The 16,662-nt window shown below is 42.5% G+C and overlaps 1 protein-coding gene across 1 annotated transcript; it reads right to left on the bottom strand.

Moving 5' to 3' along the window:
• Positions 1-455: 455 nt before the first annotated feature.
• On the bottom strand, positions 456-8,807 carry LOC146611454 (uncharacterized). Its single transcript, XM_085345307.1, has 7 exons — positions 8,768-8,807; positions 7,091-7,426; positions 2,459-2,773; positions 1,801-1,938; positions 1,457-1,570; positions 879-919; positions 456-575 (listed from the first exon to the last, which is right to left on the bottom strand). The coding sequence occupies exons 1-7, from the start codon at positions 8,805-8,807 to the stop codon at positions 456-458; spliced, it is 1,104 nt and encodes a 367-aa protein (XP_085201433.1).
• Between the last annotated feature and the right edge of the window lie 7,855 nt (positions 8,808-16,662).

Here is a 16,662-nt window from a genome sequence, read left to right as displayed (position 1 = left end):
TTAATTATTTTTCTTAGTGTACAAAAAACAGACTGATCAGGGAAGGTAATGTGTTTTGTTGTTTTTAATAACATGTACATAATATTGGCAGTTTCATGATACTGAGGGGAGCGACTGTTTCTGTCCAGGGTGGGAGGGGTCAGAAGACATTTTTCGTGTCAGTCTCAGGGTCCTGGAGGTGTCGAGGTGTTGGAGAGAAGGAAGACTGCAGACACCTTCTCAGACAAATGGATGACACGCTGCAGCAGAAAGACTTCACAGTGTCCACGGGGCACTCGTGTAGGATGATGGGGGCTGGTGGGGCTGGTTCCTCCTGCAGTTCCAGCAGCTGCAGTTCCTCTAACAGCCACTTGAAGCTGACTCCGAAGTGAGTCAATATTTACAGTTTTCAGGGTTTGTGTTCAAACTTTAAACCTGAGGCACTGAAACAAACCCAGGTGTGAATCCAGAGAGTCTCATGTGTGGTGTGTGAGTGTAGAGTAGGTCTGGTCCTGGTCCCTGCCGGCTGGATCGAGGCTCTGGTAGGTCGAGTCTTCACGTGTAGAACCTGGAGTACAGTTCTCGTAGTGGACGTCCTGAAACAGAGACAAACTGTCTTCTTCACATAAAAAGAAGAGACTCTGACTTGGTTAAATCATTTGTGCTGGTAAATATTTCCACGTTGCCTCGTTGAACCTCTCAGACAACAGTGTCTCTGTTTGTTGTTGGAGTCTCCGTCTGGGCGGCCATTTTTGTCACCTACCTGTTTGAATTCACCTTCTTGGACTGTAATTTCTGGAACAGTCTACAAACTGAACCATCACACTGTGACTGCTTTATTTCTTTGTTACAGTAGCAGTCTGTCAACAGTGAGAGGAACCAAAGAGAAAGAAAGTCACCTCCATGTTTGTGCCCTCTGAGTTTCCTCTGGTCCTCAACCCTGTGGAACAAACAAAGGATGTTCCTCTGTTAGAGGGACCAATCATTCAAAGTGCACGTGAGGCTGAAGATCACTGCTGCCCCTCCTGTTCTTTCATCCTGCTTAGTTGGACTTTATTAGGCTTCATTTTAGACTTTGCCTTCAGAATCAAAGACTCACATTTGCTCGAGTCTCCTCCTGTGTACTGAAGAAGTGATCCACAATAATTATACTATTTTACAGTTTTCATGGGTCGTGTAGTCAGTATATTTTTCCTGTTTTTACTTCACACGTCCGAAGCAGAGAACATCTGGATCTGATCCTGCTGACAGTGTCCAGAGTTCATGTGTGACACAGTTTAGGATTCAGTTACTTCCAGTGTTTAACATCATCTCTACAAGTCACTCCACTCTCCTCTTAGAGCCCAAAGTGGACAAGCAGGATGAAATATTTTGATGTTTGACTGCAGCTGTTTGAACAGACTTCAAGTGAAGTGAAAAAAGAGTTTTTGGTTAGAAACGAGACGTTCTGTGTGTTTCTGTGTCTCTGTTGTCTTACCTCTGCTGCTCTTCCTCTTGATGCAGATTATTAGAACAGTCAGTGATGAGAGGATGATGATGATGAGCAGAGAGATGATTACATACAGCAGCACACCTGTGACAGCAGAACAAGCTTGTTTTACATATTGATTGATGAGTTGCACATGTAGTGAAATAACAGACGTGAAACGAATAAACAAACAGATAAAAGTTCTACATGAACAAGAGGAGCTCACAGAGAATTTAGAAAAAGAAAACGAGTTTGGCACAACGTCACACTCACATCATACTTCTGATTAGAAAAGCTGCCACACAGGACAGGCTGATTAAAAACATACTGTCTTCTCTCATAGATGGATGTACCTGTAGATGCTGCTCTTTCAGGCTGCTCAGTGCTTCCAGTCAAAGTTGATGGAGGTGTGCAGCTTCCTGTAGTTGTGGCTGATGGTCCAGCTGCTGAACAAGAGCAGAGAGGAAAGTTTGACTTATAAATGTTTGGAGCTGTGAAGAAGAAAAACACAAAGATTCAAAAATCAGCTGAGAAATCAAACGAGCCTTAAATGGATCCACTGATTGAGAAAAAAACAGTTTGGCAAATTTAGTTTTAGATTAAAAAAATGCACTAAAATAGTTTAACAATGAAATAAAATATGAATGTATGTTGAAATATCAGGTTCTTGGAAACAATAAAGACATTTAGGGACATTAATGGTCACCTGTTCATTTCCAGCTCCACACTCTGATTCCTGCTCTCCATCACAGTAACTTTACAAAGTTCACATTCTAAATAATCTTGTTTCTAAATAATTCTGTTTCTATCTTGAGATAAACTGAGTGCTGAGAGCAGCCTGAGCTGTTGGCTCACAGGGATCACTGTACAGACACTGAGCTCATTATTAGAAACTTTGCTCGTGTTCAACATGAACATCCACCACTGGAACAGCAGATATATGACAGGAAATAAGGAACAGCTGAACAGCTCCACTCTGACAACATTTGATTAATGTCAGTAAAAACTCACCGTCTGTGACAGTGACCGCAAAGTCTCTGAATGACCTGCTGGAAGATCCACCCAGTATACAGCTGTACCGTCCTGAGTCAGACTTGGTCAGCTGTGTGATGCTCACATACAGAACTCCTGAAGCATATCTAATGTTGTATCTGTCGCTCTGAGCTTTGACATCATTTGTGTCAACAAGAAGGTTGCCTCGTCCACATTTTCCCCTGCAGAAGAACGCTCTGTTTCCAGGTAGTTTAAAGGAACATCCGACTGTGAGAGAGCTTCCAGTTTCTTTATCAAAGTGTTTCAGCTGATCATTGTTTCCATCCAGCAGTGCTGTTAAAGAGACAAACAATCAATAGTTACTATCAGTGCTGAAGATGATGCAGTCTGATCAGAGTAACTCCAGTTTGATCCACAGTTACACTGGGAGCTGCCCAGTTCAACCAGTCTGACAGAGGAACTGTTGGACTAAGTGAGATTTAAACGGCTTCATCATCAGACTGATTGGATTCATGAAAACAACAACAACAACAATCTTTATTTATAGAGCACATTTAAAAACCAACGGCATGCCAAAGTGCTTAACATAAAACAAATTAACACAAGTATAATCAAAGTCATAAAAACAAAAAATAAAAGTGTAAAATTATGTTCACAGGAAAAAGCCACCTAACTATAGCACAATATAACTATGCCATCAAAACACAATGGCGATATGACATGCACAGCGCAAATAAAAGCATGATAGGAAAATTAATAGAATAAATCACTGCAAACAAGGCCAGCATTTAACCGGTAGAAAAAGCAAGATTAAACAAATATGCTTTAAGCCGTGATTTAAAAGATTGAATAGAGTCAGACGCCCAGAAGCCAATCGGAAGGTTGTTCCACAACTCTGGTGCAGCCAGAGCAAACGCTCGATCACCTCTAGATTTCAACCGAGATCTAGGCTGCACCAGCAGTAACTGTGAGGATGATCTTAAAGCCCTAGCAGGAACATATGAGCTTAGGAGTTCCTTAAGATAGCTCGGTGCTATGTTGTTAGTGATTTTAAAAGTAAACAGCAGAATTTTAAATTGGATACGGTATTTCACAGGCAACCAATGCAAATCAGCTAGGACGGGAGTAATGTGGGCAAACTTCCTAGTTTTGGTTAGAATGCGTGCAGCAGCATTTTGGACTGTCTGTAATCTATGAAGGAGGGCAGAGTGGAGACCAAAATAGAGTGAATTGCAGTAATCCAGCCTCGAAGTTACAAAGGCATGGATGAGCTTTTCCAGGTCTTTATGCGGGATATACTGCCTGGCCTTAGAAATAAGGCGGAGTTGGTAAAAACTGGATCTAACAACAGCAGACACTTGTTTATCAAGTTTAAAAGAGCTGTCAGGTAACACGCCCAGATTCCTAACAGTGTCGGAAAAGGAACTAGTGAGAAAACCAAAAGCATCACGAAGTTTGGCACGGAGAACGTTACTGCCAAAAACCACAATTTCAGTTTTCTTATCATTGAGGATAAGAGTATTTGCCAGGAGCCATTGCTTGACCTCACGCATGCACTCTCGAAAACAATTCAAGGACAAAGCTAGGTCATCATTTAACTCAAAGTAGATCTGAATGTCATCGGCATAATAATGAAAAGCGATGTGATATTTCTCAAAGATAGCGCTTAAAGGAAGCATGTACAATGAGAACAGAGTAGGGCCTAACACAGATCCCTGAGGGACACCACAGCAGACAGGTACAGCGGAGGAAGAGGAAGTGGCCAAGTGAACCGAGGAGAGCCGATTGGAGAGGTATGATTTAAACCAATCCAGAGCAGCACCCTTGATGTCTACAGTGTGTTCAAGTCTCGCCAATAGGATGTTATGATCAACCATATCAAATGCCGACGATAGATCCAATAGCACTAGGACCGAGGAGCGTCCATTATCGGCCATTATTAGAAGGTCATTAAGAACTCGGAGCAGTGCTGACTCAGTGCTATGATGTGGTTTGAAGGCCGATTGGAATTTATCATTAATGCTATTCTCATCCAGGTAGGCCTGGAGTTGAAGCAAAACTATCTTCTCAGGAAGTTTGGCCAAGAACGGAAGCTTGGAAATCGGCCTATAGTTCGCATAATCATTATAATCGAGGTTCCTTTTTTTAAGAACAGGCTGAATTATAGCATGTTTAAAGGCTGATGGTACGCAGCCGGAAAGCAAAGAAGAGTTCAAAAGGGAGAATATACTAGGTCCAATTGCACTGAAACAGTCCTTAACTATACGAGATGGAAGAACATCATATACGGGATTAGTATTGTTCAGTTGTTCAACTAGACGCTTTAGAGTAGGGAGTGAAACGGGTTCAAACTGATAGAAGGAAGAGGAACAGTCAGGGGTAAACGCAGGGCCTGTCATTAAAGGAAGAGCAGATTTAAGAGATGAGACTTTATCTAAAAAATAATTTAAAAATTGTTCGCAAAGAACCGGGGAGCACGGCAGCGGCATAGTGGGGCAGGGGTTGACCACAGAGTTAAACATTTTAAATAAAATTCGAGGATTGTTACCATTGGTAGAGATAATTTTTGAAAGGAAAGCTGCTTTAGCCATTTTGGCAGCAGTTTGAAACTTCAAGCAGCTAATACGTAGGATGTCGTAAGATGCCTGGAGTTTATCTTTCCTCCACCTCCTCTCATCACGCCGACACACACGTCGTAGAGCGCGAACAGAGTCACTTAACCAACATTGTGAATAAGTTCTGGGGCGCTTCATTTTAACAGGTGCAACAATGTCGAGGATGGAGGAACATGTAGTTAACAGGGTATTGGCAAAATTCTCAACCGTATGAGGGGTAAGACAATCTGACGTAATAGATGCAGAATTCACAAAAGAAGCAGAGAAATTCACCACAGTATCAGCATTAACAGTACGCATAGGGCAAAGAGGAGCCTCAAGGTGTAATCCAATATTACCTAGGTCAACATCGAAGATAACCGGGGAGTGGTCAGAAAGACCAGTATTTCTAATATCCTTAATGCATATATCCACACCATATGTAAAGACCAAATCAAGGGTATGGCCTTTAACATGGGTTGGTTCATTCACCCACTGAGTAAGATTAAAAGAGTCAGTCAATGCAAGAAAATCTTTGACCAATTGGTCATCCATACAGCAGACATGTATATTAAAATCACCAGAAATAATAACAAAGCCATATTTAAAAAGAATGGATCCCAAAAAGTCAGCAAATTAAGAAATAAACATCTTGTGGTATTTAGGCGGACGATAAACCACAACACACAGAGTAGTCCGAGAGCCAGTCAGCTCCAATAACTGAGCTTCAAAGCTAGAGTAGATGGGGGAGGGTAGCAGCCGAGCTTCATGTTTGTTTTTAAAAACCGAGGCTAAGCCGCCACCTCTGCCAGTGAGCCTTGGTGAGCTAAAAAAAGCACAGTCAGGAGGGAGAAGCTCAGAGAAGGGGATGAACTCACCCGGAGAAGTCCACGTCTCCGTCAGAAATAGAACGTCCAGTCCCGTGGTGAGGAAAAAGTCATTTAAGAGAAAAGCCTTATTCGAGAGAGACCTGACGTTAAATAAAGCCATCCGAGTCCGAGGAGCTAGGTCATTAGCGGTGGCCCGTCGCAGAGTGCTGAGGTTGTTATGTTGAACACCACAACCGAGCGACGTTATCCAGGACCGAATAGGGAGGCAAGCCACTGGGCGGGCAGGGTAGGTTTGAAGGCCAGCAAGGCAGATCCAACGATGACTCAACAGTTTAGCCGCGGAGCGGCTCCTGGAATAGTGGATGAAACGTGAAAGCTCACGGCTTGTAAAAGGGTAATCCGTAGCCATGGCTCTAAGATAAGCCTTGAAGCGGACGCGAATGCCACTCCTTCTACCCCTTTTCCTGAAGCGTTTCTTACGCAGAGTGGAAAAAGGTAAGTAGGTCACACTGGTGGGGGAAACGGGCATCAAGGGGATTGCATCGCCCAAGGTCCCACAGAGGTCCAGTCGTTGGGGATAGGAAAACCGAAGATTCAGGAGCGTGTCTCTGTCATAAGTAATTAGCGTACAGTCACCTAGTGAACATAAAACCAAAGATAAAACAACAAGGAGTGCTACGCCAAGGCGCAGTCGAAGTCGAAGACGGCCTGCCATGCACACCGGCGCCATCTTGAAACTGCTCGCTTCACTCTTAAACCAGCTTTTATGACAAGTATAGACTCTAAACTGTGAACCCTTCATGGTTTTAAGTACATTTAAAGTCTGGATGGACGTTTGTGTTGTGAATGTGATTTTCACACATTCATTGAGGAAGAATCCATTTTGCTGTGAGGGGAACTCTTGGAAAGATCAAACTGACGACACAGAAGCAAAAACTCATCAAAGAAAATCAAAGTTACATCAGAAAATCTTCTTCCATTCATCAGCGTCTGTTCTGACATCAACATTTCATTCACATCATTATCAGCTGACACACTCACTAATATTCACACACACTCGTGTCCCAGCTGCAGTTCATCGGTTACTTAGAGGAGTCCAAATGTAACCAACAGTTGACAGAAGAACAAACTTCAGCTTCTTTAAACCGTCAGCAGCTGTCAGTGAAACTCAAACTTTGCTTCAGGAACAGAAACTAAACATTTCCACAGCTGAAACAGAAACTCACCTTCAGCAACAACGATCACAAACGGTGTGAGTGAAGCTGATGATGAAGATCCAGCCAAACCACAGCTGTACTGTCCAGAGTCAGACTCAGTCAGCTTTGAGATGCTCACATATAAAACATGAGAACCAGTCCATTCATATTCAATGCTGTATCTGCCTGTTTGAGCTCTGACATCAGTTGTATTAATGAGAATGTTTTCTCCTTCACATTCTTCTCTGCAGAACATCTTCCATGTTCCTGGAGACTCAAAGGAGAATCCAGCTTTCAAATCTCCTCCAATGACTCCATAGTGAAGAATCTGAGCATCGGTGACTTCAGGGTTTCCATCCTGCAGAGCTGTTGGAAACATGAACCATCAACAGTTACTGTTTGTACTTCCTGTAAGAAGCTGCAGTCTGATCACAACATTCACACACAGACACACTGAGACTAAAGTCTGAATAACAACAATGATTCATGTCAAATACATTTTATTGTCTAAAGTGGTGGAAAATCTTCTTCCAGTCGACACGACTCAAAATATATCTGAACATGTTTCCTATGCATGAATAAAATGACAATAAAAGATGAAGATAAACAAAACATGTAAATGACTCATAACTCCTCTGTGTGGTACTTGTAGTAATTATATGTTGAGAGATTGAAGCAACAGCTCAACATGCAAGTTTTTCATGTGTTTCATCCACAGGAAGTGATGTCATCATTTAGTTTAAATGTACTGCTGGTGTCAAAGTTCATGAAGCAACAACAAAAACAGTGATGAAGTTTTTATTTGTTGTAACTTTGTTTTACTGAGGGTGATCGTGGCTCAGGAGTTGGGAGTTCACCTTGTAATCTGAAGGTTGCTGGTTCGAGCCCCGGCTTGGACAGTCTCGGTCGTTGTGTCCTTGGGCAAGACACTTCGTTTTTTTTTTTTTTGAGGACGTAACAAATACTTGCAATGAACGACATGTTATTGAGTAATTTATGACTCTATTTCAAAGCTCTGAAGCCAAACTCAGCAGCTGATGTGAGTCAGTTACTTTATGTAAATGATTTCAGTTCATTCCAGCATTTAAACTCTGTGCAGTCGTATTTCTGTTCAGCTTCAACAGGACAAACAGGAAGAATTAGCAAATAACTTTTCACACAACTCTGGGTTTGAAGATGCTGACAGATTTCACTCACGTCACTCACAGGTTTATATTTGTCTGCAGGAAGTGATGTCATTTTGTCAAATCTATATGCACTGTGGGAGTGAACTGTGAATAGTCACAGTGAAGAAACATGAACATGTAACAGTAAAAGCAACAAAATGTGTTTTTGTCTTTCAAAGAAAAATTCATTGACTTGATCAACAAGTTTGTATTTTCAAATAATAACTGAAAGTATCAGGTGGAGTTTTTACTTTGATGTTACAGGTTATTTTGAGGACGTAACAAACACTTGTAAGAAACCATCTTTGAAAGGACGAATCCTAAAGCCAAAGTGAGCAGCAACATGTCCATGAATGTCTCACTGTGATGGTTTCTTCTGTCCATACTGGCCACAAACACATCCATGAAATCATGAATAAAAGCAGTTTGAATGGAAGAAGCGTCCATGAAAGTGACTCATAGCTGACTCTGATCATCATGTTTAACAACAGAAACATGTTGAAGAAGGAGAGTGACAGAAAGAACAAGTGAATGTACTCACAAAGGAAGAAGAAGCAGATCAGAGTGTGACGGACTTTCATGATGAGGCTCTGATGGTTCACTGCTGCCTCTCTTCTTCTTCACTGGAAACCAGGAACTTGTGACGCCTCACTTCTCTGACTGAAGGAGTCCCTCCTCCAAACACCACAGCACCTCTACACTCCTCATTTGTCTGAAACAGTTGCAACTTCCTGTTAAAACATATTTAACCAGTCTGCGTTTAACATGCGCCTGAAGAGGGAAACAAACATGAATGCTGCATCAAAGCAGTGAGTGAGCATTTGATAGCTATTCTTTTATTGGACATTTTTTCAGATTGAAATCTCATATGCAGTGTAGTGACTAACGCGTCATTAAGTAACGTGTTACAGTAACTAGGTTATTATTGTTGTAAAGAGCACGGTAACTAGTTATTATGCCAAAATCAGGAACTCCTTAATCATTACTGAGATTTAGATAGAGTTGTTATTCGTTACTTCTCGCGGTGGCTATTGTGGAGCTTCCACAGATTCAGTAACATTAGCAAGTGGTGGAAGCCAGCAGGTGGATGAGGGAAAGGGGAGGCAGGAGGAGAGACCCGAGGAGGCTGCCGGTCCGAGTGTCAGGTGAACTGAACTTCAGGTAAGAAGTTATGACCTGCAGTCTATCTGGGTCAGATATAAACCAAGTTTAGGTGGAGTTTATTTTAGCTGTGCTGACTTTTTACAGTCAGTTACAATAACTCGTACTGCGTACTAGCTAGCATGGGTGGGTGCTATGATGTTACTGATAGTGAACTTTTTTTTCATAAGGTTAGTTAGTAGAGTTGCCAATGGCTCCTTAAAAATGGAGTCATCTCGTATTCAGAGAAAATATTATGCGTTTTGTATTGAGCTGAAAAGAAATGCAGTTTGTCCCGGACTTCAGCTACAATGAAAAAGACACAAAGCTGGATTTTTTCTGTCTTTGCTGCACAGCTGCCTCTTCTTCTCTCATTCTCTCCCCTCTCTCCTGTTTCTACTTCAATCATGAAACTGATCAATGATCAGCTGATCGTCTCTCTTGTTTGTTTATCGCCCAATTTGCGCTAGAAAGAGGAGACCAGCAGATGAACAACATGCACATTATCTTTTCCTTTCTATTGGTAGGTGGCACAGTGCACTTGTGGCAAGTAAGCAAGCTAGAAGACTGGCAGTCTGGCTGGTATCCAGTTACAGAAGCAACACGTTAACAAGAGAATTCTGAGTAAAACCAAAGTTACTTTCCCTAGTAACTAGTTACTTTGACAGTAATGAGTAACTTGAAGTAATTGATTTACTTTTGATAGAAGTAACTAGTAATGTAAGTACGTTACTAACTTAAAGTAACTTTCCCAACACTGATTAACATACAGTCATATAGTGAATGATATTAGGGGATTCCCAATATCACATCAGTTTTGACCTTTGACCTCTTCTTCAAGGTCAGACAAGTTTAAACTTTCATGAGATCAAAGTTTTATGAAACATATTTTATCTTTAAACACTCCAAGAAGTCAGCTGAGACTGAAGAAGAGACTTTGAGTGACATCATCAAAGACCCCAGTCACCCATCACATGGACTCTTCACCCTCCTGCCCTCTGGGAGGCGCCACAGGAGCCTCCGGACTAAGACCACCAGGTACCGGAACAGCTTCTTCCCCACAGCTGTCAGACTCCTGAACTCTGCCTCCTGACATCTGACCCACGTTAAACTCATGGACTGAACATACACACACCCACAATGGACAACTGTACCCTCAAACACAATAATAACATGGACTGAACCACCACTCACAACCACTAGCACTTTATATAGCCTCTGTAGAAACTATCTACACCCTCACTTATCTTAACTGCACTACTGTATAGCTCTGTGTAAATAATCATTCTGTACATTCGATAATCTTTAATCCTACAACTGTTTACAACTTGCATAGTTCCCATTTCTGTATAGCTGTATATCTCAGATTCTGTAAAGTTATTTATTTCATATTCTGTATAGTTTTTCATATTATATCCTGTTCATAGCCTGTACATAGCTTGTACTCTTGGGGCAGGGATAGCTCAGTAGGTAAAGTGGTCGCCCCATGATCGGAAGGTTGGCGGTTCGAATCCACTTAACGGCTACCCTGAGGTACCCCTGAGCAAGGTACCGTCCCTACACACTGCTCCCCGGGCGCCTGCTTAGTGGGCTGCCCACTGCTTCACTGAGTGAATGGGTCAAATGCAGAGAAAAACAAGTAATTTCCCCATGGGGATCAATAAAGTATCCATTATTATTATTATTATTACTCACTACAGCCTGTACATACTTATAGTTATAGAATATTCACAACATACTTCATACCGTGTACATTATAACATACCATAATAGACCCATTTCTGTAATATACTCACATATCTATATTATTGCTAATATATATTGTAATATATCTATATCACTAAAGCACTTCTGGATGGATGCAAACTGCATTTCGTTGCCCTGTACCTGTGCATGTGCAATGACAATAAAGTTGAATTCTATTCTATTCTATTCTATTCTATTCTATTCTATTCTATTCTAACATGTTTCCCCCACTGAGAACACAACAGCCCAAAGAACACAATCAACTTTCTGGAAGATCCTTACATGGATGATCGAGCATGCATCAGGACACCTTAATAAACACCTTTTCAGACTAAATCTGGTGTTAAAGTCTTACTGATGGGTGCTTTAATACTTTACAGTTTTTTCTGAATGCTTAAACCCTAACTGTGATTCCTGTAGCACAATCTCTAAAACCATTCAGACTTATAGCAAAACCACTCACTGAGTTTGCAAAACTAAAAGCACAAAAACTGCTTTGCACTCAGTTTGCAATTTTGTAACACACACTTTGCAAAACTGTAGGCACAATTCACTGCACAACACTCAATTACCAAATTTCCAACACACTCCTAGCAAAAGTATACACATGTATGGCTATCATTAACTCTAATTTGCCAACTGTCTGGCACACTTTCACATGTGAAAACTTTCTTAGATAATTAGTTCACTTTGCAATCAGCCTAAGCACTATAATACAGGTAAGCTGTGTGTGCGGAGTACAATGGAGGGAGCAGGAAGAGTGAGAAGTAGAGGAGGCCGAGGAAGAGGACGTGGAGGGGAAGAAGTAGGATGAAGAGGACGACAAGGACAAGGAGGAGCAAGAGGAAGACGAGGAGGGGGGAGAGGAAGATGAGGAGGGGGGAGAGGAAGGGTAGGAAGAGTAAGAAATAGAATTGCTGATGACATCAGAGCTACAATAGTGGACCATGTAATCAACCGTGGAATGACCCTGAGGGTAGCTGGCCAACGGGTCCAGCCTAACTCGAGCCGCTACACTGTAGGACATCTTGAAATGAGAATCGGTGAGTACAGTCACTTCGCACAAAGATTTGCAGCACTGCCGTATGCCAATGAGAAACACACCAATACCATTGATGTAAAAATACTGAAATTGTTACTTTACAGAATTGCTAGATGACCAGATGCTGGGGCAGAGGAAGCATGTTCACTGCAGACCAAGTAACCCATATAGTCATTATGGCGACTGCAAATAATCCTATACTTGGAAATAAACACTTGTGTTTGTTTTGATGTGTTTGAATAAACACCAGTACTTGAAGTTTGGATCCCTCTATGCTTATGGATCTATGACAGAAGTATGAGCCCAAACTGACATAGCCTACCTTGTGCACATAGAAAGCAAAAGCCAGATGTGTTTTGTATTCATACCATCAGTGTGCAGTTGGCGCATTGTGTGCTTAGTAGATGATGGCTTGTGTGTACTGTTTGATACGGAAACACCATTTTTACGAAGGTGTGAAGAGTTAATCTAGCTGTGTTTGCTTTTGCAAGAGAACTACAATGTTTTGATTATTGGGTGACAGTCAAAGGAGCTTGCAAAGAAAAGCGTCTGGACTTCTTTAAGTTGCTTGAAGACGTTTCACCTCTCATCCGAGAAGCTTCTTCAGTTCTAAGGTCAAATGGTGGAGAGTCCCAGATATAAACCTAGTGGGAGTTTCCCCCCACAGAGGGACAAAAGGACCCCCTGATGATCCTCTAATCGCCTGAGCCAAGGTGTGAAACTGGGCGTGGGTCCCAATCAGCCGGAGTTTCGGGTGTGTTCATTGTGAAACCTGGCCCCACCTTATCATGCGAATTCCTGAGGTCAGATGGCCCAGGATGTGAGTGGGCGTTAAGGCGTCTGGGAAGGATCTCAAAACTGGATTATAGATGGCAGAGAGTTGGTGTCGTAAGCCCCGCCTCTGTTCAAAGATGGTCGCTCACAGTGGACATAGATGCTTCTTTCACTCCTCTTTCAAACCATCTGTCCTCTCTGTCCAAAATGTGAACATTGGCATCCTCGAAAGAGTGACCTTTGACCTTTAGATGCAGATGGACTGCTGAGTCTTGTCCTGTGGAGGTGGCTCTTCTGTGTTGTGCCATGCACTTGTGACTCAGCAGTCCATCTGCATCTTAAGGATAAAGGACACTCTTTCGAGGATGCCAATGTTCACATTTTGGACAGAGAGGACAGATGGTTTGAAAGAGGAGTGAAAGAAGCATCTATGTCCACTGTGAGCGACCATCTTTGAATAGAGGCGGGGTTTACGACACCAACTCTCTGCCATCTATAATCCAGTTTTGAGATCCTTCCCAGACGCCTTAACGCCCACTCACATCCTGGGCCATCTGACCTCAGGAATTCGCATGATAAGGTGGGGCCAGGTTTCACAATGAACACACCCGAAACTCTGGCTGATTGGGACCCACACCCAGTTTCCCACCTTGGCTCAGGCGATTAGAGGATCATCAGGGGGTCCTTTTGTCCCTCTGTGGGGGGTCACTCCCACTAGGTTTATATCTGGCACTCTCCACCATTTGACCTTAGAACTGAAGAAGCTTCTCGGATGAGAGGTGAAACGTCTTCAAGCAACTTAAAGAAGTCCAGACGCTTTTCTTTGCAAGCTCCTTTGAGTACGATGACCTGGATGACTGAGAACCTTCACAGACATATTGGGTGACAGGTTTTCTTATTTGTGTGAAGAGTTTTGCAAAATTAGCCAATAGTTACAAAAAATGTGCTTACAGTTTTTTCTGATTGCTTAAGCACATTTTTTGTAACTATTGGCTAATTTTGCAAAACTCGGCTAGCGGCTCGAGTTAGGCTGGACCCGTTGGCCAGCTTCCCTCAGGGTCATTCCACGGTTGATTACATGGTCCACTATTGTAGCTCTGATGTCATCAGCATTTCTATTTCTTACTCTTCTTACCCTTCCTCTCCCCCCTCCTCGTCTTCCTCTTGCTCCTCCTTGTCCTTGTCGTCCTCTTCATCCTACTTCTTCACCTCCACGTCCTCTTCCTCGGCCTCCTCTACTTCTCACTCTTCCTGCTCCCTCCATTGTACTCCGCACACACAGCTTACCTGTATTATAGTGCTTAGGCTGATTGCAAAGTGAACTAATTATCTAAAAAAGTTTTCACATGTGAAAGTGTGCCAGACAGTTGGCAAATTAGAGTTAATGATAGCCATACATGTGTATACTTTTGCTAGGAGTGTGTTGGAAATTTGGTAATTGAGTGTTGTGCAGTGAATTGTGCCTACAGTTTTGCAAAGTGTGTGTTACAAAATTGCAAACTGAGTTCAAAGCAGTTTTTGTGCTTTTAGTTTTGCAAACTCAGTGAGTGGTTTTGCTATAAGTCTGAATGGTTTTAGAGATTGTGCTACAGGAATCACAGTTAGGGTTTAAGCATTCAGAAAAAACTGTAAACACCGGGCGATCGTGGCTCAAGAGTTGGGTGTTTGTCTTGTAATCGGAAGGTTGCCGGTTCGAGCCCCAGCTCGGACAGTCTTAGTCGTTGTGTCCTTGGGCAAGACACTTCACCCTCCCGCCTACTGGTGTTGGCCAGAGGGGCCGATGGCACGATATGGCAGCCTCGCCTCTGTCAGTCTGCCCCAGGGCAGCTGTGGCTACACCTGTAGCTTCCTCCACCAGTGTGTGAATGAATAGTGGAGATGTAAAGCGCTTTGAGGGCCCTGAAAAGCACTATATAAATGCAATCCATTATTATTATTATAGAGAAAACAAGTTTTTTTTTTCTTTTCTCTCTCATTGGTTATTAAAGGAACTTTAATATATTTTAATTCCACCTGACACCTCCACAGGGTTTCAATATAAAGAGTTCAGAGAGTTGAAGACATCCCAGCACAATGCAGAGGCCATCAGGGAAGGTCCAGTCTGGTTTGTGTTGTCATGTTTGTATGTTAAACAGTGAAAATGCTCCTTAAGTTTTAATCAAGTCACTCATTACAAATCATTGTTTTTAAGTAAACAAAATCGAGTTCTATTCATTGCACATAAATGTCACGATCTGGGGAAAACGCATGGATGGTTTTTGATAAATTGGCACGCCCGTGTAGCGTGCTGGCTAGAGCCACATGCGGCAAAGGTTAACAATGGGTTGCAAGAGGAACGCAGCTACTTTAGTAACATCCCGTGCACTGATCACAGATGAGAGAATGAACAAGAAACACTTGCAGCACCTGAGGTGAGCGGAAGCTGACGCACGCTGCTCCAGGGAGGAGCTTGATTTCCATGTCGTAGGAATGATGCGGGGGTAAGGTAGACGGTCGCTTCTTACTGAAGACTTTGGAGAGATCGTGATAGACCTGAGGGATCTTGTCCAGCCAATGGGCTCTGGAAGAGGAGCTTCTGTGGAATCCATTCTGGTCTTAGGAAAGAGGCAACAATGTAGATACTGGAGACCCCGGCCCAAGATCTGACACAATGACAAGGAGATATGGGAGTCATGCCAACAGAGCCAGGGATAGCACAGAATGAGAGGAGAGGAAGTGGAGAAAAAAAGAAACTGGATCTCCTCCTGGTGGTCCCTGATGGACATGCTGTGTCTGGAACTGAATGGGGTAGGCTTAGTTGGACGTGGAGTAGACCAGCTAAGTTCTGGTCGATGAAGTTTTCAGCTGGCTATGGTCTCGGAGAGCCTCAAGAGAACTGTTGGTGTTTCAGGTGAAACGTTACCTCAACCTGGAAATGAGAGGGGTTTGAGGGGTGGGATGTAGAGGACACTAGGGGCGACGATGTCCGGCCGGCTTCGGGTAGCCTCCCCAGTTTCATGGGCTTCTCAGTGGAGTTAGCAGCTGCTCCTTCAGAAGAGGGAGGAGGTGGAGGAGGTGTAGAAGTCAAAGCCCTGATGTCAGAGACAACACAACAAACACCTGAAAACTGTGTGTGCTGCAGCACTGAACAAATTAAAATCTTATGGTCTGATACACGTTATTTGTGCATTTACTTTCTGTTTTTGTTGTTTGTGTGGAGTTGTATTTTTCTGCACACTTGATATAATGTTTGGTAGCTTTCAAAAACAGCCAACAGTTTCAAAGATGTAAGAAAATAAAAAGTTACAAACCTAATAAAAATGAAGGAAGTAACATTCTGGAAATTCAATGAATGCCAGCAACCTCTGCTAGAGAAGTTACAATTCAGAAGAACAACCACAACATAAATGAGAACATTGCTGCGAAAAATAAGCTTCGTTCCTCTTTGTTCTAACCATGAATCAGTTTCACATGCTGATATTCATATGCAGCTGCTGGTGTTACCCCCACCCTCCCTTTTCTCCTGTATTTTAAATGAAATAGTCCATGAGAAAACATCAGTCCTCTGACACCTGACTGCAAACTGACAACGCTCACTTTCTTTAGCTGATCTGAAGTTAGGTTAATATGACATATTACATTACTTATCTGAGAAAAATAAAGTCAAAATACAGCTGTATGAAACCTTACACCATTACCACAGGAATTAAATGGATAAGTAGGAGCCAGGTACTGCAAATCAAATGCAGCCTTTT

The sequence above is a fragment of the Diplotaxodon limnothrissa genome, linkage group LG20, assembly GCF_057381915.1.
Source record: "Diplotaxodon limnothrissa isolate DT_005_m linkage group LG20, D_limnothrissa_male_GT1.1, whole genome shotgun sequence".
Lineage (NCBI taxonomy): Eukaryota > Metazoa > Chordata > Actinopteri > Cichliformes > Cichlidae > Diplotaxodon > Diplotaxodon limnothrissa.
This window is presented reverse-complemented; position numbering and strand designations above follow the sequence as displayed.